The sequence below is a fragment of the Carassius carassius genome, chromosome 39 (assembly GCF_963082965.1).
Source record: "Carassius carassius chromosome 39, fCarCar2.1, whole genome shotgun sequence".
NCBI lineage: Eukaryota > Metazoa > Chordata > Actinopteri > Cypriniformes > Cyprinidae > Carassius > Carassius carassius.
Window position 1 is genome coordinate 12841109 of NC_081793.1, and position 27483 is coordinate 12868591.

At 36.9% G+C, this 27483-nt stretch overlaps 1 protein-coding gene across 1 annotated transcript; it reads left to right on the top strand.

Moving 5' to 3' along the window:
• The first annotated feature begins 4555 nt into the window (after window positions 1–4555).
• LOC132121389 (cytohesin-3-like) lies at window positions 4556–27357 on the top strand. Its single transcript, XM_059530728.1, has 13 exons — window positions 4556–4797; window positions 15137–15219; window positions 15441–15505; window positions 15619–15685; window positions 15798–15916; window positions 16388–16468; window positions 17182–17294; window positions 23105–23253; window positions 23337–23448; window positions 24040–24116; window positions 24895–24966; window positions 25055–25209; window positions 26176–27357. The coding sequence occupies exons 1-13, from the start codon at window positions 4779–4781 to the stop codon at window positions 26246–26248; spliced, it is 1185 nt and encodes a 394-aa protein (XP_059386711.1). The 5' UTR covers window positions 4556–4778; the 3' UTR covers window positions 26249–27357.
• The last annotated feature ends 126 nt before the right edge of the window (window positions 27358–27483 follow it).

Consider the following 27483-nt stretch of genomic DNA (forward strand, 5'->3'; position numbering starts at 1 on the left):
AGGAACTTCTGGTGAGACTGGAGCTGCCAAAACAAGAAGCTCTGGGACTGGAGAAAATGAGGTAGGGCCTTTGGAAATGAGGCGGCATGACAGGGGAGCTTAGACCCTGCACAACTGTGACAGAACCTTGGGGGCTGACTTGGCATAGGCAGAAACCTCTCTGGAAGAGTACTACAGGAGTCTAGTAGAATTCCCTGAAAAATATCAAAAGCTGTTATAGCTTACAAACCATAAAAGATAGTGTTTTCCAGAGTGCTGGTATCTGACAACTGATTCTAAACTTAATTATTTTTGCTTTTAAATGAAGTTTAAGACTAGACTGTCCTTTAAGTAACTAAATAAAATGTCATTAAATAACCGGATTTGATGGATATGTTAAATTTGTTCTTATGTTTCATGTTTTGTCTAATATCAGACTTATGTGAGTTGAGCATATGGACCTTCAGCTTTCTTTAAACATGCAGAAATTGAATGCAGAAGCATTTACAAACCCGATGTGGTTTAAAACTGTTACGACAGCTGAATTTGGTTAATGTGAGCAAATCTCAAAATACATTGCAGGTGTAAATGCTGTTGACATAAACAAGCAACCTAAAAGTATTTCAACCTAAAAGCATTCATGATTTCAAATACAAATACTTTAGTATGGGTATATATTACTGAGAGATATGTATTTTTGAATCATTACAGGATATTTTAAGGTACTTGAAAGACTAGTGGAAGTACTACCATAGCAAACAAGCTGGTAATAAATAGTAGAATGCAAAATCAAGCTGATAGCCGGCAGCCATATCACCCTGGAACCGGTTTCCCACTGAAGCTAAGCAGGGCTGAGCCTGGTCAGTACCTGGATGGGAGACCTCCTGAGAAAACTAGGTTGCTGCTGGAAGAGGTGCTAGTGAGGCCAGCAGGGCGTGCTCACCCTGTGGTCTGTGTGGGTCCTAGCGCCCCAGTGTAGTGATGGGGACACTATACTGTCAACGAGCACCGTCCTTCGGATGAGACGTTAAACCGAGGTCCTGACTCTCTGTGGTCATTAAAAATCCCAGGATGTCTTTCGAAAAGAGTAGAGGTGTGACCTCGGCATCCTGGCTAAATTCGCCCATTAGCCTCTGACCATCATGGCCTCCTAACAATCCCCATATCCGCTGATTGGCTTCATCACTCTCTCCTCTCCACCAGTAAGCTGGTGTGTGGTGGGCGTTCTGGCGCAATATGGCTGCCGTCGCATCATCCAGGTGGATGTTGCACACTGGTGGTGGATGAGGAGATACCCCCTGACTATGTAAAGCGCTTTGAGTGCCTAAAAAGCGCTATATAAATGTAATGAATTATTATTATTATTATTATAAGAAAGGGAACAACATTCAAAATCATGTGGATGTTCAAATGTAAACCCATGTTTTCATGATAAGCCATGAGACAGTGTCTCACTATTTTGCATATTGGCACCACTGTATGTAGGGGTCTTTATGTAAACATCTATGAAGGTTATGTCCATTGTCTGTGCTATCAGCTTCTGCCAGCAAACGTGCAAAGTGGCTTCCAGAGGAAATGAAGTGACATTGTCTTGCTCTTTAACCTGTCGGTCTTACATAGAAATTAAAAATTGGGAAAATATTAGAAAAAAAGTGTTAAATATATTATACTCTGTTTCTTTAGTTTTCATTCAGTGGCTTTTCTTGATACAATGCTAAGCATATAAACTGAGTCCATATATGTATGGATGAATGAATAGATGGATGGTAATTATTATTATCTGGTGTGGTTTGTAAATCTTATCAATGCAAGAATGATTACGTAAACTGTTTCATACAAGAGCTGTAATCGGGCCTTAAAAGTTAGGCCCGACAGGACCCGAGCCCGAAAGGTGTCGGCCCGAGCCCGACAAGTAGGCTACATCTTGATTGACAGCTTTTTAAAAGCCCGAACCCGTTTACAGCCCGACATTATTCAAATGTGCGCGCACACAAACAGCTCTTTTGCCTTTTGTCAAGAATGAGTCATTTATACATATTTTTGCATAATTTATTGATAACTAACGTGGGCCACTTGAAAGTTGGAATAAAGGAATAAAATAAGTCTTCTGTAACATCTTAACATCTCAGCACTCTAAATAGACATGGGCTCATTTAGCCTATAAATAAACCAACGCACCATTAAAAACGAGTATTTTTAACAAATTAAATTAAATTAAGATACATTTTAAATTAAGATGGGTATTTGGCAATAACGAAATTAAGATAAAGGCCGGATTTGCTTCGCCACTAGCAGCTGACATTTAATAAAAGAATATGCCAACATTAGCGTATAGCCTACTCTGTTGACACTATGCATTTAAGACAGTGAATATTTAGTTATCATTTGAAAAACCTTTAATTACAGAGATTAGGCTAAGCCTATACATGTTTTTGTGGTGGAAAATGATTGAATCCACTGTAGCTGGCTCCAGCGCGTTCCTGCGCTCACTGATGGTTCGTCATTATTCACTCATTATTCTCATTATAAACATGGTCAAAACTTTTCCACACCTCAGACTTTGCTTTAGTTGCTGGTGCAACCAAAAGGTAATCGCCAGAGGCCTCCGTTACACCTACTCAGCATACATTTTCGCATCTTTCTCGCGCTAATCGAAACACATCACATGACCGCTTGTTTACCTCGCAAACCGGAGCGCGAGCCCGAGCCCGGCCCGAGCCCGCGTAAAATGATATAAATTAAGCCCGAACCCGAGCGAACAAAGACCGGGCAAAGATCTTCAGCTCTATTTCATAATCATACTAATCTATAGATCCATCCATGTTTCTATTCTATTGTAGACAGGCTAAACAGGTTCTCTACAAACAACCTGTTGTCAGCTGTTTTTGGAGACCCTTAAACAGGCATTACATAAAAATTACATGAATTACATTATGATTGTTTAGTGATTGAGCTAATCCATGCAGGACAGTGGACCTCAAGGGATGGAATTGCCCACCCCTGAGAATGAAGACAAGACAGTCCAGAAATGTTAAAATACAAGACAAGTCATTCAGCATATTTTGAATAATAGATATTTGTTTGCATCAAATAAATAATCGAATTATTGATAACTTAGGCTATTTTTATACCCTAAAAGAGGCAATGTACAACTCATAAAATAATATCAAATATAACAAAAATTCCTTTGAATATGTTTTACCTATCCAGATGATATAAAGAGTGACATGAAATTATTTTTTGCTCTTGTTTGTTTTAGGGTTAATTAATCAATTTGGCATCAGAGCTGTATTAATGAATCAAATGAATGTGAATTTTTGTAAGAGTGAACTGACCACAACAAGTGAAGTTCATGGGAGAGTTTCTCATTCCCTCGAAAAAAGGGAAAATGCAAACAACATTCTCTTCCTGAGCTTCAGCGGATATCTGTTTCCCACACAGGATGTCATTCCCACCCTGAAGCCCCTGTTTTCCCTCATAGTCATTCCCTCACACACAGGGCCTGGCTGTGTACTGCGGTCACAGAACATTACATTTTGCTCTTTTGATTTCCTCATATCCAGTAATACCTTACATTACATCCTAAGATGGGGTCATTTAAATATTTTTAATGTCAGTTTAAGACACACAGAGACAAAACTCTCTAATTTTCATAGGACTGAGTGAGTCTAAGTTCATTTGACTGAATGATACCATCAGCAAAATACAAAAACTATTTGCTGTGAAGTACAAATAATGGGGTATTTAAATCCATGCAAAAGAAGTGAAACATCAGAGGTCGTTTTTGTTTCAAAGTAACAATGGACTCTCTTGAGTTGTTTAATGGATTATGCATGATTCTTTGGAACACATTACTCAAAATGGAATTCATGACACAAAAGGTAAGAAGGTTTGGAGAGAGATAATGACCATAGCTTACCTTGAAAATAGTCTGACTAATACGGCTGACATGTAGGCAAGTTCCTGTACACTGTAGTTATTGGGAATCTGGGATTCTCCACCCTAATTCTGACATCACTCTAGCAAATGAAGCTCAGGATATTGCATATCACCACATTAGGTCTTATTCCAGGTTTATTATATGCAGTTTCAAGATTCAAGATTTTTATTCGTCACAATCACAATTATATAGGGCATATTTAACCAGCAGTGAAATGTGAGTGAGTCTTAGTTCTAAATTAGATCTTATTATAAGAAATATTTACATCAGTGAAGACTGTGGTTAAAAACATGTGGCAAAAATATTAATAAATACATGTTTTGTGAATTATACATTATTATAATTGTGTAATATTAAGCAAATTATATCAAATTCATCATATAATATAATTACAAAGTAATTAATCATGCTTTTCTCTTTCTCTTCTCATGCTTTTCACACAACACCTATACATTAGAAATAGGAAATAATTAAAAAATATATATATTTGTTATTATTCTTCCGACTTACCTTCGAGACATTTACACAATTAAACTAGGTAAAGACCAGGATGCAATCACTTAATAAGTAATAGCTTACATTTATATATTATGGTGATGGGCGGAGCCTCTGTTCGTTGGCTAAATGAAGCTGTTTCTTCACACAAGCCTCTCTATGGATGAAGGCGAATGGGAGCTGGCGGAGAGCGGTCTGCATATTTTTTTATTTCGCAAGGATTTATGTTCATCTATGCAACAATTTATAGAATATGCGAATGTCAATTAGAGCAGCGCCTGAACTGGACCAGACCAGTGTTATATTATTAGGCTAGTAATCTAAGTAGGACGTTATTTACATCAAGTACCTTCACAGAATAAACATGGATGAAGATAACCGAGGTAAGGTTTGTTTTATACGCAAGTACAAGCAGCTGTCAATCACTGGTTTGTTTCAAAACCAACATAGACAGCATTTCTGAGCGTAAGGGTGGCGTGCAGTTGATTCGGAACGCGTTTTGATGCCCAACACTCGATAGACAGCTCACTCGGTTTCGTCGTTGTGAAGGATATTTCATCAATAATCAGCACTAAACAGAGAGGGAAAAAAGTAAACTTTAATTTAACATTTTCTACTGTTCTTACTTTTAATACTGTTATTAGTTATCAGTTATTGGATAAGAAAAAGTTACTTTATTTACACTTTAACAATCTGCTATTTATAAAAGGTGTTTCGTTTTTACGTAGTGTTCTTGCTTATCGTTGTGCTTTAATTGTGCTTTAATTTGAACGTCGCTTCAGCCTTATTGCCAGAGCCGTTAATATGGCTGTTCATATGTAGGTCGACAGTTTGTTTGATGTGGAGATCCTTTGAAGCTGCTCGCGAGATGTTTATGAGAACAGTTGTGGTGCCAAGAGGGATCACGAGGCATTTAAAGAGTCAAGTGCTAGTATTTTTTATTTCTTATTTTTTTTTGGGCACTGTATAAATTACCAGTTTATTAATTGGAAAATACTACTTTCAGAACTGAACAGTAGCGTATTACTTGAGTGCCATTCTGGACTCTACTGTAGCAGTGCTGACATTCAGTACAACAGCACAATTAGGAGACCAATGTTGCTTTATACAACATTTTAACAAACAGTAATGTTTCAGACAAAAAATTTTAATAAAAAAGGCTGGTTATTTTTCTGTATATCTTCTCCATCATGTAAAATGGTTAAAAAAGAAACAAATGCAAGGCACTACTTGTCACAAAGAAACTTGCAGACTGATCTGTTATTGAGTAGTGTGAATGAGTGGAGAAGAACGAGAGATATATTCTGTGGATTCAAAGCATCCGCTCTTCAGATTTAACATTTTGCACTTAAGTACACTCCATTTATAAACATTAACATGTATCCAAAATGCTCGAAATCTGAAAATCGAATGTGATGTACATGCCATCTTATGGCAAGATGCTGGATTTCATTCAACGCAACATTTCATAGTACATGGTTACTATCTATGTACCCAACCACGTTCCTGGAAGACACTGACACTGCTCCTTTGTCTGACACACACAGAGTTTGGTAATGAGCTGTTTACCTGAATCAGGTGTGTTTGTTAAATGAGACATGCAAGCTGTGCAGTGTTGGGTGGTATCCAGGAACGTGGTTGGGAACCACTGAAGGCCACTATCCTGCAGAGTTTAGCCTCAACCCTAATCAAACTGACCTCAATCAGTTAATCAAGGTCATACTCATACTTCAGACTCATTTTAGACTCGATAGACTTCCAGGCAAGTGTGTTGAAGGTGGCTGACCTGCAGGATCTTGGTCCTCCAAGGGCAGGATTGGGCACCATTGATCCAGCAGCCATAATATACATATATATAATATATACTACTGTGAAAAAGTCTTAGGCCTTTAGTATTTTCAGTGCCGTCGCTCCCTACACGCAGAGTACGCAGTCTGCGTAGGGCACCAACTCCCAGATGGGGCACCATCCCAGTTGCTCAAAAAAAAAAAAAAACCTTCCGCCATTCTCCCATCCGCGCTGGCGACCGCTTGCACCTCATGTTTTCGGCTGAATGTTCATAATTGATGGATGAACATCTATGTCCCGGTAAAGGACATCAGCAATCCGGCGCAGAGAAAAGAAAACTAAAGAAAGTAAAAATAAAAAAAATTTAAAAAAAGTTGGCTTGACATTAGATGTTCCAGAGTCTCAAATTTAGGGACCATCTCTAAAGTTACATGCGATATTGGTATACACTTTTCTAACGTCAGTAGCATTTGAGGAGAATGACTTACATTCATAAAAACAACTGTAATTGTTCATCTAGGTGACAGCTATAAAGCACAATTGAATTGAATGTTGGAGATTTATTAAAATAAACTGTAAATCATATGTAAATTATGCTACTTTTTCACATGGGCTCAAACGCAAATTTGAAACTCAATAGCATTTGAGGAGAAAGACTTGCAGTCATAAAACAATTGTAATGTGTTCATTTAGGTGTCAGCTACAATGCACACCTTATAAATTTTTTATATATATTAAAATACATTATAAATCATTTAGGTAAAAAATAGGCCCATTTATCACTTTTTATTTTTTTATTTATTTATTTAACCTTTATTTAGAGAACAAGTTCTCATTTACAACTGCGACCTGGCCAAGATAAGGCACATTCCTGTGAACGTTTTTTTTTTAACGAAAATTACCCATGGTTTTAACAATAACACCGCAAATCATCGTTCTTGTTGCCATGGTAACTGCAAATTAACCATGGTTTTGTTACTTCAAATATAATTTACAAAGTATTAATATACTGTAATATTTTTTTGATGTTGTTGTTGCTATAAAAAAGAGCTAAGCCATCAATAGCCTTTAAAATGACTTAAAATGCATTATATAAAAAACAATGAGGCAATAATGATTGGTTAATAATAAAACTGTTAAAATACATAATGTAGGCAAATACAAAATAAACAATTTATGTACGTTATTACAAATGCCTACAAAGGGAGCCAAATGCCATGTAATTGCTGCTGTTACACTTAAAGGAGAATCAAATCCTTGTTTAGGCTACTGACCAAACATTTAATTCAAATAGTCACTTAATCTTTCATTTTTGGCCACCTTTTTGCTATAGATGACACAGCCTTTATAATTTCTTCAAAAAAAAACATGCATATCGCAACCCTTACAAAAATAAACCATGTTTTTATCATAGTAAAACTGCTTAATTTCCTTTTGCATGATTTCTTAATGCTTGAGACTATAAAATAAATTATTATAGTCATAATAAAGTTATAGCCATAGGTAAATGTCGAGAGCTAAAATTGTAATTTGAAAATAATACAATTTATTCATTTAGTTTTTTATTTGATTAAAGTTATTTTTTCACCCCTATAGTAGGTGTTTTTTTCATCATCATATTTGAGGAAGGGGGGCACAACAATACAATCCTGCTTAGGGCATCCATTTGGCCAGCAGCGGCCCTGAGTATTTTTATCAACAAAAAAAGGTTTAAGCCAGTTATTTCTATCTTTTGTTGTAGTGTATTAAGGAGGAAATATCAGTTCACATTTCCAAACATTTCTTTTACCATTAATTGTAATAATCCAGTGAGATTTTAGTATGCACAAAGAGTCTAATGGCAGCCAGTGTTCCACACAGTGATCTGATCTCACCATCATCCGTCTGGGATTACATGAAGAATCAGAAGAAACTGAGACAGACTAAATCCAGAAGAACTGTGGCAACGTCTCCAAGATGCTTGAAGAAACCTACCTGCAAAACTACCTGAAAAATAATATGCACAAGTACACCTGGAAATGCAAAGTGTGGTCACACCAAATGTATATCTGATTTAGCCAATAGATGTAAATTGATAAATAAAACCTTTTTATGGCATTATTTTTGAAAGCATCCTCACTTCTGAAAAAATCTGCCTTTTGAACAAATCTGGTGAACCAAGGATTTAATGGCCATTTATAAAGAGCCATTAGGAGTGTTTGACTTCATGTGGCGCTGCACAAACCGATCGGCGGGAGTTGACGCTTGCACTTGGGGGCGGAATTGAAAGTGGAGACCTGAATTCGGACACTTTCAGTGTGTCCAAAATCAACTACTGTCTGAATAGTTACTTAATTTTAATATACTTCACGACCATTAGAAAAGTACATTCTATATAGTATGAATATGGGTAGTATGAATGCTGTGTCTCATTTCGAAGGTTGCATCATCTGTAGGTCGTATCCTCTGAAGGATATGTATACGAAGTGTTCTCAACCCAGAATTAAATAAAATAAAATTTGTAGGAAAAGAAGACATGCGGAAAAGAAAACAGGAAGTATCACATTGCTATGCCAACACATTTATAGCATCGCTGCACTCGCACGCTAGTTAAATGTAGAATACCAGAGGGTTAAACAAATTAATAGTTTCTCGCCTTGCAAAGAAATACTTGTAATCCTGTTTACCACATCTACCAACTGAGGTAATGGGGAAGTTGTGGCCTAGTGGTTGGTTAGAGAGTGTGACACCTAACCCTTAATAATAATAATAATAATTCATTACATTTATATAGCGCTTTTCTATGCACTCAAAGCGCTTTACATAGTCAGGGGGTATCTCCTCATTCACCATCAGTGTGCAGCATCCACCTGGATGATGAGACGGCAGCCATATTGCGCCAGAACGCCCACCACACACCAGTTTACTGGTGGAGAGGAGAGAGAGTGATGAAGCCAATCAGCGGATATGGGAATTGTTAGGAGGCCATGATGGTCAGAGGCCAATGGGCGAATTTAGCCAGGATGCTGAGGTCACACCTCTACTCTTTTCGAAAGACATCCTGGGATTTTTAATGACCACAGAGAGTCAGGACCTCTGTTTAACGTCTCATCCGAAGGACGGTGCTCGTTGACAGTATAGTGTCCCCATCACTGGGGTGCTAGGACCCACACAGACCACAGGGTGAGCACCCCCTGCTGGCCTCACTAGCACCTCTTCCAGCAGCAACCTAGTTTTCTCAGGAGGTCTCCCATCCAGGTACTGACCAGGCTCAGCCCTGCTTAGCTTCAGTGGGAAACCGGTCTTGGGCTCCAGGGTGATATGGCTGCCGGCAACCTTAGGTTGTGGGTTCGAGTCTTGGGCTGGTAAAACAACGTCTGAGGTGCCATTGAGCAAGGAACGGAACCTCCAACTGCTCAGCATAAATGGCTGCCCACTGCTCCGTGTGAGTGTTCATGGCGTGTGTGTGCACTTTGGGATGGGTTAAATGCAGAGCACAAATTCTGAGTATGGATCAACATACTTGGCTGTATATCACTTCAGCTTAAAGAAGAAGAACTTGAAAATACTTATATTTAAACACCACAGCTTCGCTTGTGTGTAACATTACATCTGCCAGCACTACCCTTTTTTTCTGAATAAACGACGGTTATTTATGGTGACACAAAGAATTGTGGGTTATCTGTAGCAGCGAAGGATACATCTCATGCATCCTTCGAATTCCTGTGAAAGAAGGTTGCATTCGAAGATTGCATTCAGAGTGTCCTACTTTTCTAAAATAAGACAGCCTCAATGATGTATGCAGCCTTTGAATGCGACCTCCGGAGGGTGCAGCCTTCTAAATTAGACTTAGCTAAAGTGTCCTTCGAATGCGCACTTCAGAATCCAGGCGGAAGAAGTAGGTCATCCGAGCCGTTTTTCGAATACTTTGAATTCGGACATACTACTTGCCTCACATTATGTTTTTCACCTGCTATATAGTAGGGAAGTATGTGATTTCGGACACGCCTATTTACTTTATTCCTGAATGAATCAGCCGTTTGAACGAATCAAATGAATAAATGACTCATTTACTTACTTTACTTTATCTCACAATGACGACATTTTTTCTTGCAATTACGAGTTTACATTTCACAATTTAGACTTTTCTTCTCATAATTGCATGATATAAACTCGCAATTGCGTGTTATAAAGTCAGAATTGCGGGATATAAACACACAATTGCGAGAAATAAATCCAGAATTGTGAGATAATTGTGAGACTTTTTTTCTCTCTCAAATGCTAGTTTATATATATTGCAATTCAGATTTTTCTCTCTCTCCGAATTGTGAGATATAATCTCTCAATTGCGAGTTATAAAGTTCATTTTTGAGTGGAAAAAAGGACTTATATGTTCTCAGAATTGCAAGTTTATATATCTGAAATTGCGATTTTGTATCACCCAATTCCAAGAAAAAATTGTGAGATAAAAAAGTTACAATTTCCTCTTTTTATTTTTTATTCGTTGGCGGAAATGGGCTTCCATACTTTTCCCATTTAACACAATAATGGCCTTAAATTATCTTTTGTGGGTATTTTCACAGCAAAATTTAGTGCGATTAATTAATTTCCACATCATGTAATTAAATAAAATGTAATCAACTGACATCCCTAACATATATACTTTGTGTGTGTATATATATATATATATATATATATGTATATGAGATATTCATGTATTTTAATTTTAGTGTAGTAACAAATAACTGTAGTAACTGTAGTAACTGTAGTAACCGTAGTGTGGCTTCCATGGTAATTTTTAAAGGACTGGAAGATTTTTTTTTTTGTTGTTCCATATTTAGATATTAAATTTGACACCTTAACAGTACTACACTGATTATAGCCATCTGGTCGATGAGTTATTGTGATGACTATTTTGGAAAGATAAAGCATGATGGAACTTGATTTTGGACAAGTGGCAGTGAAAAAAGCAGTGCTAGTGCCAAAGTAGTCTGGGGTTTCATGACCCTTTAAGATGACTCTTTTGAGATGATTTTTCCGCAGTGATTCTGCATTAAGTTGCTAAATATGGGATCATCTAAATATACAGTGGAGATAATGCTAGTGATTTTGTTTCCGGCTGTTACGGTCTGAGATTTGCTTTGGTATATCAGTGTAAAAAAAGAAAAACAGAAACAGAAAACAGACCTAAAATCCAGACATCTGGAGCACTTTTGAGCCAGTTTCACTAGTATGTTGATTTACCGTCGTAATCACTTTATCTGACAAAGACCAATTGTAAATGTCTACAAGAAAAAAAGAGCACAGAGCTGTAGAGGTACCATTAACTCAGTAGGTCTTTCCAGTGCCTCTTGTATCTTGTAAACTTCAAAGTCTTGGACTCAATGGCTATTTGTCTTATCTTACCGTGGGAAAAACCAAATGGAAAACTCTGTTTCTGTGGCATATTGGTTGACGGCAAAGAAAGACTGATAGGACGTCAAGGACAGCCCTCTTAACACTCTCTATCAGAACCAGAAATTTAAGGCCATTTTAATTTTTTTAAATAATTGCTTTGTCCTAAGCTAAGGTCTAGCCAGATGCAGACTTTCTCAGACTGATTAAAGGAGAGATAGTGAGGCATGACACTCATTGTCTGCGTCTGATGCCACTGGTGTCTGTTCCAGGCTCTCCTGAGGAGCCGTCTGGCTCCAGGCATGACACAGGAAGTGGTCAAAACCTCATCAATGGTGTGACTGCACCAGCAGAGATCCGAAGGTCACCATGCCTGGCAAATCTGCTTAATGTCAAGACAATGTCAGCCACGTTATAATATCAAAAACATTGTAGTGTTTACATTTCACTGCAGAGTAATATCCATTCTGAATATTGATAGATCTGATACTGAGACATCATGAGTACCGATTTGATGTTTAGACTTGCTGACGATTTTGAGATTTTGAAATGAGGTTTAATCTGTGAATATTGCAGACTCTAAGATGGTGTCAAACATTTATTGTGTGGATGCATCTTTATTATTGTGAGTGAATCAGACTGAAGAATGAGAGAGATCTTTCAGTGTGTTTGTTGTGGTCTAAGTGTCACATATGGAATTAATTTGAAGAAAGTCTGGAAGGTATTCAAAAATATTTTATGAACTATAGTGCCAGTTGGACAGTTGGTGGATGGTGAATTATGGTTGTTGAATGCAAATATTTTCATATTTGTTTTAAAAATGTGAAAGGGGAAGTTAAAAACCTAAATAGGTTCTTGATGGGGTTGTCAAAACATTTTGTCCAAGCAGGAGATTTAAAAACAAACAGTCACTAGTACAAAGGACCCTTGTCCAGTTTTCCACCCTCTGAGTCAGGACCGTCCCAGAGCCCCGTCTCTTTCTTGTCAGGAATGCAGTATTCAGTAGCCATGCATTCTTTAGCATTGCATCTTTATCATTTGCAGGTTTTCTAAAGAAAGAGACATTAAAAGGGGTTGTGGGTATTACATAAGATTTGGTAACTGGTACATAGTTTAAATCATGTTTAATGACTGAATTGTTTGGTTTGTTGAAGTCCCATTTCATCTTCAAGCTTGGTACTAGGTATCTTATTATCAGCTATATTATGGTAATATGTACATTATTATGACTGGCAGATACAGTACATTAACTCAAGCAATGATGATGTGCAGTGGACCAACACATAGCCCACACAAGTCTGTATAGATGGTTTATGCACTTTATCATATTTGGTTAGGATAGTGGCTGGCACACTTCCTGTTCTATGGGCCCTTGCCTGAGTGTTTGGTTAATATCAATGGGTAAGCCTGTGGGTTTAGAGCAGCTGGTGGCCCGTGCAGCTATTGAGAATAAGGATAAGATATAGTTAGAGGGACTGAGGCCAGAGTGTAGGTTAAAGTGGGTGTTAGAGACCAGGATGCAGTGTTTGCTGCAAATCATTTAATATATATTTATTCAGAATGTCAACATGAATTCATCTCATCTTTTCCCACAAACTTATATGTGTTTTTCCAGCCTGGTCTCATTGTTTATACGTAGAAATTAGAATGTATCATTTGCAAGCACAAAATACTATTGAATGTATTTCAATGCTTAAAATGTAAAATATATCTTTTATATCATTTTCATTTTGTATCAATGTGTATTTTATCGATAAGTGATTCCGATTTTTAGACCTTTAAACCTAAATAAAACGTCACTGACCAAAATATGCAGGGATTCAACCATTTTAGTAACAATATAGCATTAAAAAGATATTTTATATCCACTAAGCTAACTCCTACCTCTAAACCTAACCGTAGCTATTTCTTAAAAATATGTGCAAATAATAAAGAAAAACAAGGATAAAGTATAAAAAAGTGTAACTCTTTAAAGTTGTTCTTATATAATTTGTTTAAAGTGTTAAAATGCTGTAAATATGTCAATATTGTACGTTTAGATGCTCTAAAAACATCAGTTTTGTATGTTTTATTGTCATAAAAACATAAGTAAATGTGCGTTTTGTTGAATCACATTTTACGCAAAATGCATACGATTTCTCATGAGATCACATTGCAGCAATTTTCAGTTGAATTGTGTCTAATTTAGGCTATACCGAATTGAAAGAACCTGCAGGTTTTTTTTTTTTTTTTTTTTACAAACTGCTGTTATAGTTTCTAAGCAAAGTGTCACTCATTTTGATGGAATGAAGCTTTTGAATGGACAGTTTTGCATAAAGCCAACATTGCTGTTTTCCCACAAGCCAAGGAGCCTCACGAGCCACTGATTAAACACTGATAGTGTTTGTTGTTTTTCCTTTTCCCAAAAATTCAGAATAATGGTTTATATGAATAATATGGAAAGCAACTTGGTAATAATAATGCCTGCCAATCAATGCAGTGTCTTGATGAAGATAAACTGATTTACATGATGATCCTCAGGACATAGTGACTTAACTTCATAAGAAGGGAATTTACTTCTGTTCTACTGATTTTTGCCAATTCCTCAGGCAAGTTAGAGGCACAGAATGTTCATATCTTGAAGAAATATTCTATTTTTACCTAAGTTACATTTGACCATACCCAGACCAGACCCTGGTGTGTAACGAACAAATGGCTCCTCATTAAGATTTAGTATAGCTTTTATGTAATAATAAAAGATTGAAAAAAGACCACTGCACTTAATATAAAAGCTCAGAATGACTGCAATGAATCACCCTAAAATGTTATTGTTAAGGTTGAACCCTGATTTATGCACTCATTCTCAACTTCCCTTCCATTGTCATGAGGCAGAACAAGACGCCCGCAGGAAATTCCCCCCTGCCCCTCTTATTAACCCCGTCTCTTGTCTAATCCTGTGTCTGAGGTGCAGTTACATAATGCACTTATATATACTGTCCACATTTACAAGCACTTAGCAACAAGCAACTGAGGTCCTCATCCAAAAAACTCTCCTACTTGTGAAAGTTTTGAGAAATGATAAAGTCAGTTCAAGAGATTATGGTCCTTTATGACTTAATTAAGCATCTGAAACCTCTACAAAAGAGTTACATAACACCCACAGCTTTGATCAATACATGTTTTCTTTACTGTAACCTTCTGTGTTTCAGTGGGCACCTCAATGTTGTAAAGTTGGATTGGCATACAGTCTCTTATTTAGATGCAGGATGACTTTCACCATGAAAGGTCAAGTTGTCTTGAACATTTGGAATCATATCATAGGTGTCCTCAAGAATGAAGTACTTACATAAAATACATGGTTTCAGCCTAAAAGAAAAGCTTCTTTCTTGGTTTTGGGTTGCCAAGGCCAGTTTAGTTAACATTATTTTTTGTCTTACTTGGCACTTTGGGATTTGAGTTTAGGTCAAAACCCAAAACAGACCTTACAGTCAGGAATATAAAGTATACAGCTTCTTTGGATGTCTTGTAGAATCTCTTTTTTATTGGTTATTATTATTAGATGTTATATTTGTTTCTCAACAGTGCCTGAAGATCTCTCAATGGAAGAGAGAGATGAACTGTCCAACATTAGATGGAGGAAAAAAGAACTGCTAGATGACATTGAGGTATTGGCTTTAATGTAGCTGTTATCTTTTTAAAGTCATTAAGATATCTCAGTGATTGACATTTATCATGTCCACCTGAGGGGTGCTGAATGTGATTGTTTGCACGATATATTTTATTATACACTGCATTCATTTTAAGAATATTAAGAAAGATCTTTGGTGAATTTGATTAACTTCAGTGATATAACTTAAGTAACCACTTTTTCTGTGATTTTTTGCAGCGGTTAAAGTTTGAGATCTCAGAAGTTATGACAGAGATTGAGAATTTAACGTGTGTCACAGAGACGTATGGTTCTTTTGGTTTTTCAGATTACAACGCTTTGTTTAGCATTGAGACTAAAATAATATTAGTTCATATTTTTTATTTTAAAAGAAAACCTTTTTTTCACCACATTACAGCAAAAGCACTCAGAGGAACAAGCAGATTGCTGTTGGAAGAAAGAAATTCAATATGGATCCTAAAAAGGTATTATTGTTGCTATTTCTTTTCATTCCTTATCCTTACCATAAATAAAATGGTGTTACTTTGAGCCTGAGCAAACATCAAGAAGTGGATAACATCTCAAACATCTTTGCAGGGAATCCAGTTTCTTTTGGAGAATGATCTTCTGCAGCACACACCTGAGGACATCGCACAGTTCCTCTATAAAGGAGAAGGCTTAAACAAAACTGCTATAGGAGATTATTTAGGGGAACGGTAAGTCACATTGCTCTCGCTCACAAAGCAAGATCAGTCTTGCTATCTGTGCAAATTATATGTGAATTGTTTGATTCTCTTTTAGGAAATGACTTCCCCTTTTGTAACAACTGAAAATGACTACAAGTTTCTAAAACAATATTTAGCATAAGGCATATAAATCGCATCCTTACACTTTATACCTCTGCTTTTTTTTAAACTCTTGCATGTATTCAAATGATGTTTTTTTATATCCATACACCAAACATGGTCTTACACGAATGTACTTGTGTGCATTTTTTAGTTGGTCTACAAACCCTGTTGTAAAAAAAACTGAACAAACGAACAGCGACTGACTCCTAAATGTCTGAAAGTCTATACTGTCTTTTGATTGACCTCGGTTATAAAGAGTGCATGAATCTCTTGAGATGGAGCTTGGAATGAATGAGGACTAGATATTGCTGATTTAACGCCTTTTCTCATTATTTTTAGAGATGACTTCAATATTAAGGTTTTGCAGGCATTTGTGGAGCTTCATGAGTTTGCTGATCTCAACCTGGTGCAAGCATTGAGGTGAGATTGCTGTTTTCTCCACCATCCATTAAAACTATGTTTTCTGAATATGGAAATGGAAATATAATAATTGTCATCTTTTAAGCTCTATATAGTGTTTGTTTATCTAGAACTGAACCTATATCATTTTCAATCAAATTTTTGCCAAGCTAACCAAAATAACTTTCCCATTAAGTAATGAAAATGTTATTTCTGAATGTGCTCTGAATGCTCAGAACCTCCAGTTTTTTTAAATCTTTTAAAAACATTATTTCTTTGTTATCCAAATGTTAGAGAAGCCATTGAGAGAATGTTCCATTTTTTAATTGTATTAAGTTATTATTAAAGAGCAGCTACACTGGAAGAATGAACATTCGTTCATAACTTTGAGAGAACCCTGCCAGTTCTTTGAGAGAACCACTTTCTTGATATTCAGAAGAACTACTACTAATTGCATTGTTTGTAATAAATGTTTTTAAGACAGTCTTTAAAGAAAGCAATATTTGAATGACTTAAAGCCATATTTGTTTTGTTTGATGTATTTCAAAAAAAGTAAAAAAGACAAGATATTCGATAATTAGAGCATAATGTAAGTTAAGCAAGCCATTCATTATCTTTGCATCACTCTTTTACTTTGTTCATATAAAATCATACATACTCATTAAATCCCTAGGGCAAAGGTCAATCAAATAATCATTATAATTTTAAGTGTCATTCCCATTTCTCCCTGGCAGGCAGTTTTTGTGGAGTTTCAGACTTCCTGGTGAAGCACAGAAAATTGATCGAATGATGGAGGCCTTTGCTGCTCGATATTGCCAGTGTAACCCAGGTGTCTTTCAGTCCACAGGTACAGCTTTTATCAGAAGTGATCTTTACTTCCTGATCCCCTCTTTGTCATGAACTAAGAAATCAAAATTCCCTTGATCTTTTGACAAATAAGGTCATTGTACCATAAAAACATCCTGTGAGTTTCAGAACTCAAAACCTTCTCGTTAGTTTAAAAACAGCTTCTATTGAAGCCAATCTGCCAAAATTATATCTTGTGAAATGTGCCACTTGTGGAATGTAATGGTGTGGCTAAGCCCCGCCTCTGATGAAGATCAACTCCTACTTCTACATCACTGCCTGTTTAGCCCCGCCCACTGATTCATGCTTGTAGTGTAAATAATGAAAGAAACCAAAAGCAGGTCTACACAAAAAAACATAGAAGAACTATAAAAACAAGAAGCTGCTGTTCAGTGCCAGTTTGTGGAAAAGCACAATCTTTGCATTGCCTTCCTTCTGATTCTTACATTAGTAAACAGTGGATGAACTTTATTTATAAAGAAGTTCCACACCGTGACAGTAAGAACTTGGTCTTTTGTTTACTTCATTTCGCCACAGATTTGTTTACAAACAAGGTACAATTCGATGCAGGATTTTCAGAAAGATTTAATCTGAAAGACGATGCTGTATTGAAAATATTGGATCCGACAGTAATGTCACACCACACAAGTGTGAATAACTGTTTTTAATACGTGGTCACTATTTCTTTGTCTGTTATTACAGATCGTTCGATATGTATTGAGTATTTATGCATTTTAACCTAAATCAGCAGCATCCATCTATGAAAGATGTAGGCTGTAGTGGTCGACCGATATATCGGGCCAATATTTGTAATTTTTAAAAAAAATATATATAGGCATCGGCCGATATCCGTGTTTAGTAGTGCCGATTTAAAGTCAGGCACGTCGGCGGGCAGCACCGTGTCATTGGTGAGGTGGAAAGTGCTGCTGCCGCAAGTGAAGAACCCCAAGCCAAAACTTTTGGAAAATTCATCAACAGTCCTGTGAGATAAAGGTAGTCAGAGAATTTCACTCTGTAAATGGGGTGGAGAAGTTGTCAGCTCTCACAAACACTGCAGCATGATTGAGGGCTATGTTACTCCGCCCCGCTCACAGACAGCACCGTGCTCGGAGAGACAGCTGTCCTGGAGCTGCCCAGGGGGGCGTTTCCCAAAGCCATGGTTGCTAACCTGTTAGCAACTTGGTTGGCAATGTGAAATTGCATTGCAACCAACAAAGTTGCTAACTTAGTTAGCTACGGTTTTGGGTAACGCACACCAGAACGGTGAATGACATTTGTTCGGAAGCATGGTTTGATGCAGACAATAGCCAGGTTTCCATCCAACTCATTTGCATTTAAGGATGTCAATATTCGATAATTTCCATGATCGATCGTTTATCAAATCGTTTATCAAATCGATCATTTGATAAAATGAAGAGAGCGCGCCATACATTGGAGATCATTTTACTTTGTTGAATGTTTCCCGTCAAGGAGACCGCTGAATGTGCCTCTTTAAATGGTTTCGTGGTGCTCGTTGTTGTATTTTAAAACGCAATTCCAATGTTCTGAATTTTTGCATTCTGCTAGGCCTATTTGTTTAAAAAAATCTGGCATTCATAGTGCATTAGATCAAGAGCGAGCGCAGGTTTGGCTAGATGTATTTGGAGGTTTTTGCTCAAGTCTCGTTCTGCACATATCCATATGTTTCCATATTCCCTATGTATCTGAATGTTAAACTATAATATTTTCTATTTTTATGTTGCTGGTTGCTAGTGTGTTTGCAGCACTACTATTATTTATTTTTTATATATTTTATTTTTTATATTTTTAAGTTTAATTGATTTTTATTTATAAAATTGTATTTATTTTATTTAAATGTATATATTTAAGTTTACATTTATGTTCCAACAAACTTGAAAAATTCTGCTTGATAAATGCTCTAAAGCTTTTATGTAAATGATTGACTTTTATATATATTACCTGTTTTATATAATTAAGTGCAAGTGATGATATCTCAGATCATTATTTAGTTCTTTGCAAAATTCATATAGCCAAAATTGTAAATTCTACTTCTTGTTACAAGTATGGAAGAACCATCACTTCTAACACAAAAGACTGCTTTTTAAGTTATCTTCCTGATGTATCCAAATTCCTTAGCATATCCAAAACCTCAGAACAACTTGATGATGTAACAGAAACTATGGACTCTCTCTTTTCTAGCACTTTAAATAAAGTTGCTCCTTTACGCTTAAGGAAGGTTAAGGAAAACAGTTTGACACCATGGTATAATGAGCATACTCGCACCCTAAAGAGAGCAGCCCGAAAAATGGAGCGCAGCTGGAGGAAAACAAAACTAGAGGTATTTCATATTGCTTGGCTGGAAAGTAACATATCCTACAGAAAAGCATTAAAAACTGCTAGATCCGATTACTTTTCTTCTCTTTTAGAAGAAAACAAACATAACCCCAGGTATTTATTCAATACAGTGGCTAAATAAACGAAAAATAAAGCCTCAACAAGTGTTGACATTTCCCAACACCACAGCAGTAATGACTTTATGAACTACTTTACTTCTAAAATCGATACTATTAGAGATAAAATTGCAACCATTCAGCCGTCAGCTACAGTATCACATCAGACAGTGCACTATAGACCCCATGAGGAACAGTTCCACTCATTCTCTACCATAGGAGAGGAAGAATTGTATAAACTTGTTAAATCATCTAAACCAACAACATGTATGTTAGACCCTATACCATCTAAGCTCCTGAAAGAGGTGCTTCCAGAAGTCATAGATCCTCTTCTGACTATTATTAATTCCTCATTGTCATTAGGACATGTCCCCAAAACCTTCAAACTGGCTGTTATTAAGCCTCTAATCAAAAAACCACAACTTGACCCCAAAGAACTAGTTAATTATAGACCAATCTCGAATCTCCCTTTTCTGTCCAAGATACTAGAAAAGGTGGTATCCACACAATTATATTCCTTCTTAGAGAAAAATGGTATATGTGAGGATTTCCAGTCAGGATTTAGACCGTATCATAGTACTGAGACTGCTCTTCTTAGAGTTACAAATGATCTGCTCTTATCATCTGATCGTGGGTGTATCTCTCTATTAGTTTTATTGGATCTTAGTGCTGCGTTTGACACAATTGACCACAACATTCTTTTGCATAGACTTGAATACTTTGTTGGCATCAGTGGAAGTGCATTAGCATGGTTTAAATCGTACTTATATGACCGCCATCAGTTCGTAGCAGTGAATGAAGATGTATCCTATCGATCACAAGTGCAGTATGGAGTACCTCAAGGCTCAGTACTAGGGCCGCTACTCTTCACGCTTTATATGTTACCCTTGGGAGATATCATCAGGAAACATGGTGTTAGCTTTCACTGTTATGCTGATGATACTCAGCTCTATATTTCTTCGCAGCCCGGTGAAACACACCAATTTGAAAAACTAATGGATTGCATAGTCGATATAAAAAACTGGATGACGAGTAATTTCTTACTGCTAAATTCTGAAAAAACAGAGGTGTTAATTATAGGACCTAAAAACTCTGCTTGTAATAACCTAGAACACTGTCTAAGACTTGATGGTTGCTCTGTCAATTCTTCATCATCAGTTAGGAACCTAGGTGTGCTACTTGATCGCAATCTTTCCTTAGAAAGCCACGTTTCTAGCATTTGTAAAACTGCATTTTTCCATCTCAAAAATATATCTAAACTACGGCCTATGCTCTCAATGTCAAATGCAGAAATGTTAATCCATGCATTTATGACCTCAAGGTTAGATTATTGTAATGCTTTATTGGGTGGTTGTTCTGCACGCTTAGTAAACAAACTACAGCTAGTCCAAAATGCAGCAGCAAGAGTTCTTACTAGAACCAGGAAGTATGACCATATTAGCCCGGTCCTGTCAACACTGCACTGGCTCCCTATCAAGCATCGCATAGATTTTAAAATATTGCTTATTACTTATAAAGCCCTGAATGGTTTAGCACCTCAGTATTTGAATGAGCTCCTTTTACATTATAATCCTCTACGTCCGCTACGTTCTCAAAACTCAGGCAATTTGATAATACCTAGAATATCAAAATCAACTGCAGGCGGCAGATCCTTTTCCTATTTGGCGCCCAAACTCTGAAATAACCTACCTAACATTGTTCGGGAGGCAGACACACTCTTGCAGTTTAAATCTAGATTAAAGACCCATCTCTTTAACCTGGCATACACATAACATACTAATATGCTTTTATTATCCAAATCCGTTAAAGGATTTTTAGGCTGCATTAATTAGGTAAACCGAAACCGGAAACACTTCCCATAACAACCTATGTACTTGCTACATCATTAGAAGAATGGCATCTACGCTAATATTTGTCTGTTTCTCTCTTGTTCCGAGGTCACCGTGGCCACCAGATCCAGTCTGTGTCCAGATCAGAGGGTCACTGCAGTCACCCGGATCCAGTACGTATCCAGACCAGATGGTGGATCAGCACCTAGAAAGGACCTCTACATCCCTGAAAGACAGCGGAGACCAGGACAACTAGAGCCCCAGATACAGATCCCCTGTAAAGACCTTGTCTCAGAGGAGCACCAGGACAAGACCACAGGAAACAGATGATTCTTCTGCACAATCTGACTTTGCTGCAGTCTGGAATTGAACTACTGGTTTCGTCTGGTCAGAGGAGAACTGGCCCCCCAACTGAGCCTGGTTTCTCCCAAGGTTTTTTTCTCCATTCTGTCACCGATGGGGTTTCGGTTCCTTGCCGCTGTCGCCTCTGGCTTGCTTAGTTGGGGACACTTCATCTACAGCGATATCGTTGACTTGATTGCAAATAAATGCACAGACACTATTTAACTGAACAGAGATGACATAACTGAATCCAATGATGAACTGCCTTTAACTCTCATTTTTGCATTATTGACACTGTTTTCCTAATGAATGTTGTTCAGTTGCTTTGACGCAATGTATTTTGTTTAAAGCGCTATATAAATAAAGGTGACATTGACAATTAATACTTGGTCAGTTTATTGATTTGTTTCGTTAACTTTGGATACATTTTTTATTTTAATACCGTGCAGTGCACAAAATTAAGATTCCAGAGATGGTTCAAGTCAGTGCTCAATAAATGATGATAAGTTTAGAAATGTTGTGCATCCACTTATTATTAGTGTGACATTTTAGCATGCAAATGAAGGGGAAAACTTCAAGATATCGGCCCTAAAAATCGGCAGCACATATCGGCCATCAGCTGACCCCGACCTCTAAACATCGGCATCGGCTATAGAAAAACCCATATCGGTCTATCTCTATGTCAAACATACACAACTGTTAGCCAATCATAGCAGTGGGTGTTTACTTCTGTGTCTGCTGGGCCGACTCTCTTGAATTTCAGCACACTTTGAGTATCTGTAGAAATTCTGATTCTCTGAGGCCAGAGCTTTATAACAACAGAGATGAATAAGGTAAGAGACTGTATAAAATACACCACCCCAGAAATGGACTAAAGACACTGTGCTTAAACAAAGTGCAAGGGAATGATTACTAATTCATAAACAGAGTCTTCAAATGTCCAAAGCATTAATATATTTCTGTCAGCATGAAGTCATGCATAAAGATCCAGAGACATTCAAAACTGGCCTATATCTTGCATAAAACTTAAGAATTTTTTCAGAAAGTATAATTTAGAAGTCAACTCATAAAAAATGTAAAAGAAAAAAGAGAGTTTAATATTGTTCATATTGTATCTTTATATGCATACTCCATTTATTTGCCTTTGTGGGCCTACAGAGCTGACCAATCCAAGTTTCTTCTCTCCACAGACACATGCTATGTTCTTTCGTTCTCTGTCATCATGCTCAACACCAGCCTGCACAACCCTAATGTCAGAGACAAGCCCTCGGTGGAAAGATTCATATCCATGAATCGGGGCATCAACGAGGGAGGAGATCTGCCTGAGGAGCTGCTCAGAGTGAGTCTGGAGAGAGCTGCACACTCCTCTCTAAGTTATGCAATGATAGAATATGCATTTGCATGTTGCTTTTCCCTTCACAGAATTTATATGAAAGCATTAAGAATGAGCCTTTCAAAATTCCTGAAGACGATGGGAACGATCTAACTCACACATTCTTTAATCCAGACAGAGAGGGGTGGCTGCTAAAACTAGGTTTGTATAGCTTTCTCTCTGTATGCCTGTTCGTCTGCCCCTCTATCTATCTATCTATCTATCTATCTATCTATCTATCTATCTATCTATCTATCTATCTATCTATCTATCTATCTATCTATCTATCTATCTATCTATCTATCTATCTATCTATCTATCATTCTTTAATGGTTTCAAACCCATGAGCATGCCCTGATTTCATTAAATATTGGATTTAATGTGGTATTATCCAACATCTCACTTAATAACTTTTTCACATTATAGCTCATCCAGCAGAATTGCTACTGTGACATAATTCAAAGTAATTAAAGTGCTTTTAAATATTTTTTGGTTTTGATCAGGATTACATAGATAATGCTTTTATTGGCAGACCATTAAAGCTTTAATAGCACTTCAGTGAGTTAATGTTTATGAGTAAAGTTCCTTTAATATCCATCAAATGGATTTTGGCAAATGTTAGTTGGTGAGAGATAGGGTCTACTCTACACCAATTCTGTCATGCAGTTATTTATTTACAGTATAAAGGATCGGCCATTGTTGAAGCACTTTCCCAGTATTTATTTATTTGTATTCTCTGTATCTGAATCGCAGGGGGAAGAGTGAAGACCTGGAAGAGGAGGTGGTTCATTTTGACAGATAACTGTCTGTATTACTTTGAATATACAACAGTAAGTAGAACTGCTCTGTATGTCCTGTTTGAGCAGTAAACAGATTTAGGATTTATCTATATAATCTATTGATGATTCAGATAGTTAAGATAGGGGTGAAAGGAGGTCAGATAGAAGAGGAAGTGAGGGAGAAAAAGAGTGAACGGTTAAGAAATGGTTTGTTCGTTGTCTAAGCAGACACCAGCACTCCTCGCAAGCTTCATATTTACAATAAAGATAAAACAAGATCTGAAGAAATATTCCATGAAATACTTTTTTTCCCTGTGTTGATGTATTTTTGAAGCTTCTAGCCAAAAGACTAGTTACAGCCACAAGTTGCTATTTGTTAGTCAGTTTCAGCTGGTATTAGGGGAGGGCCATTGTCATTTTTGAGCATTTAATTGGGACAAAAATCTTTGTAGTGCAGGACATGTTATCAGTAAGTACATGTTTAATGTGTACACATGCTTAAATGTGTCAGTGTTTATGAGTACGCTCACATATACATGACCTCAAAGTGAACATGCATGCACTAATGGACCCAAAGCACCAGTGTCCCCACTGTCATCTCATCAGCAAAGTGTAAGGAAATAATGCATTTGTTCCCTATTTGTGTGCCAGATTTAGATCAAGAGGCAGACAGAAGTTGCTTAATGTGCACATAGTTAGTTCCCTCACTTTTGCGTTTCCATAAGTCCCCACCATCCACATCACATTTAGGGAAACATATTACAGATTAAGTCTAAAACTAATTGCTTTAATAACAAATAAACATGATCCATTACTCACATGTTCACAGGACAAAGAGCCTCGGGGGATCATTCCACTGGAGAATCTTAGTATAAGAGAGGTGGAAGAACCAAGAAAACCAGTATGTTTCTACTTCAAGCTCAAAGTTAAATTATATTCTTTTCTTTATATTTTTTATATTCTATCCATTTCATGCTTCGACCTTTCAGAATTGCTTTGAGCTCTACAACCCCAGTCATAAGGGGCAGGTAATAAAGGCGTGCAAGACAGAGGCTGATGGGAAGGTGGTGGAGGGGAATCACGTGGTGTACAGAATATCTGCACCCACGCCGGAGGAGAAAGAAGAGTGGATCAAATCCATCAAGTAAGGCTTCACCGTGTCAGCCCTCATTATTCTCTTCTCAGATAACCGATGTGTGCTGGTTGTAGGTCATATACACACACCCACAGATGCTCAGAAAGGAACATTGGCTTCTCTTATCAAGGAACATCGCCATTGTGTGCTGATAAGATGAAGAAGAGCGTTTCCAGTGTTTCAGACCTTGGCTGTGCACGGCAAAAAAAAAGAAAAAAAGACTTGTTTGCAGAAAATAATCTTTAATTTAATAAAAATACTTTTTTTTTTTTTTTTACATTGTTAGATTTAATAAAATAATAATGATTGTTTGAATGAATGGATGCTAAGTCAATCAATCAAATTCATTCTCTGAATTAAGTTTTAATATCAGTTCAATTTATTTTGTTTTAAGGATGTTGTTACTGAAAAACAAGGCAAAATATCAGCCAAGTACATATACTGTACAAACCTCACACTTTAGGGCTGACAAGACTATAATGGATTCTCAGTGACCTACGTCCTTCTGAAGGTGAAATGGTCTTTCCTGAGGATAAATCAGCATTTATCACTGGAGAAGGGGAAGTTAAAGACCACTTGGTCTTTTGCTGTTGGCCATGACTCTAGCTTTTTTTCCCCCTGCCTAAAACTTGTTTTAAAAGACGTGGAACATGTATGTTTAGGTCTTATGTAGGTCTCTTTAGGCCATTTGTGTACAATAGTTGAAAATCTGTGGCACTGTAGACGTCTATGTAACACATGTCCTCTGACTCAGCTGGAATTGTGGAACTGCTCTGTGGTCAGTTTAGCCTGGTGTTTTACATCAAAAGCTGCCTCAGCATGTCCTGTGGGACTGCAAGGAACTAAACACCCTAAATAAAAGAACCCTGTATCATTTTATGATCTGCTTCCAGAAAATACTGTAACTGTTTTATATGGATGTATATTTCTAGGCTTTGATTGTACAATCTCTGTTTTATTGTTGCTATCCTACAGGGCAAGCATTAGCAGGGATCCTTTCTATGACATGCTGGCTACTAGGAAACGGCGAGTGGCCACTAAAAAGTGAGCCATAGACCTTCAATTTGGGTTTAATAATCACTCTTCAAGTGGAAACCTTCACATGGGAACGTGCATGTTGCAGGAGGTGACAGAAGAGACACAAGCTCTCTGAAAATAAAGAAGGACAAGATTTTAGATATGATGGTGTCTGTATGGGTCCTGATGTAATCAAAGGGGTTATGTGCTAAAAATATTTCTCTCTGAATGGATTGTAAATGGAAGACAGTGATGGTGATGATGCAAATATATGCTGAATGTTTGTCAAAACGAAGTTTGCTTAAAGAGTGATGACTGATTTAACTATGCTACGATATTTGACTAATTTCATGTGCGGGTGTAATATAGAGTAAGTAGCGCCTCCTGCTGCCTACAACAGGAACCGTTTGCAATTGCAAATTTCGAGGTATAGTTAAATGGAGATGATCGCAAGGCAAAAGTCTAAATTTAAGCTTTGGTATTGATTAGATGTTGATGAAATGTATGTAAAGTATACCAAACTACTGTAAATGTCAATTCCATTCAGTTTTTCAGAAATTTCAGGTGTAGCCTGTGAATACAGAAAATAGATCCATATGGCAGGGAGTCTTGCTGAGTGTAATTTTTTGTGCTATCGTATGATTTCAAATATTATTCATTGTTAGTCAGTAGTTTTAAATGATTGTACTTTTATTTGTGTCATATCATAGTCATCCAAATCAGCAGGACTGGTTGCATTAATTGGAAGAGAAAATAACCAGAAAGCTTTAACATATTATATTTATTATGTTTTTAAGGTCCTTATAGTATTATAAAATACTGTAAAAAAAATCTATTTCTTAAGTTCTCTTACTAATGATGTCTTTTTAAGAATAATGGAAACTCTGCACCCCTTTGATTTACCTTCTGATTTAAATTGTTACTTATATAAGTTGATGTATTTTATTTTTGTAATACTGGCAACGTTGTATTAACTTATGTTTAGTTTTTTACTATGTTTGTAAATAACACAAATACCATCACTATTTTTATTATTTGAAGTTTTTCGGGAACTCCATAGATCTAAAACTATGTATTTACAGCTAGTCAGTTGAGAGCTTATATGTGAATGTTTTATACCGGTATTTCTCATAGTTTATTGCAGAGTATAGAGAAAATACTCCGACACACTGCTAGGACTTTTTTTTTTTTACTCTTCATGTACTTAGGGAGCAGGCTTGCATTAGTAGCGAAAAGATTAACCGTTCTGCATGTTATTGCTTTGCA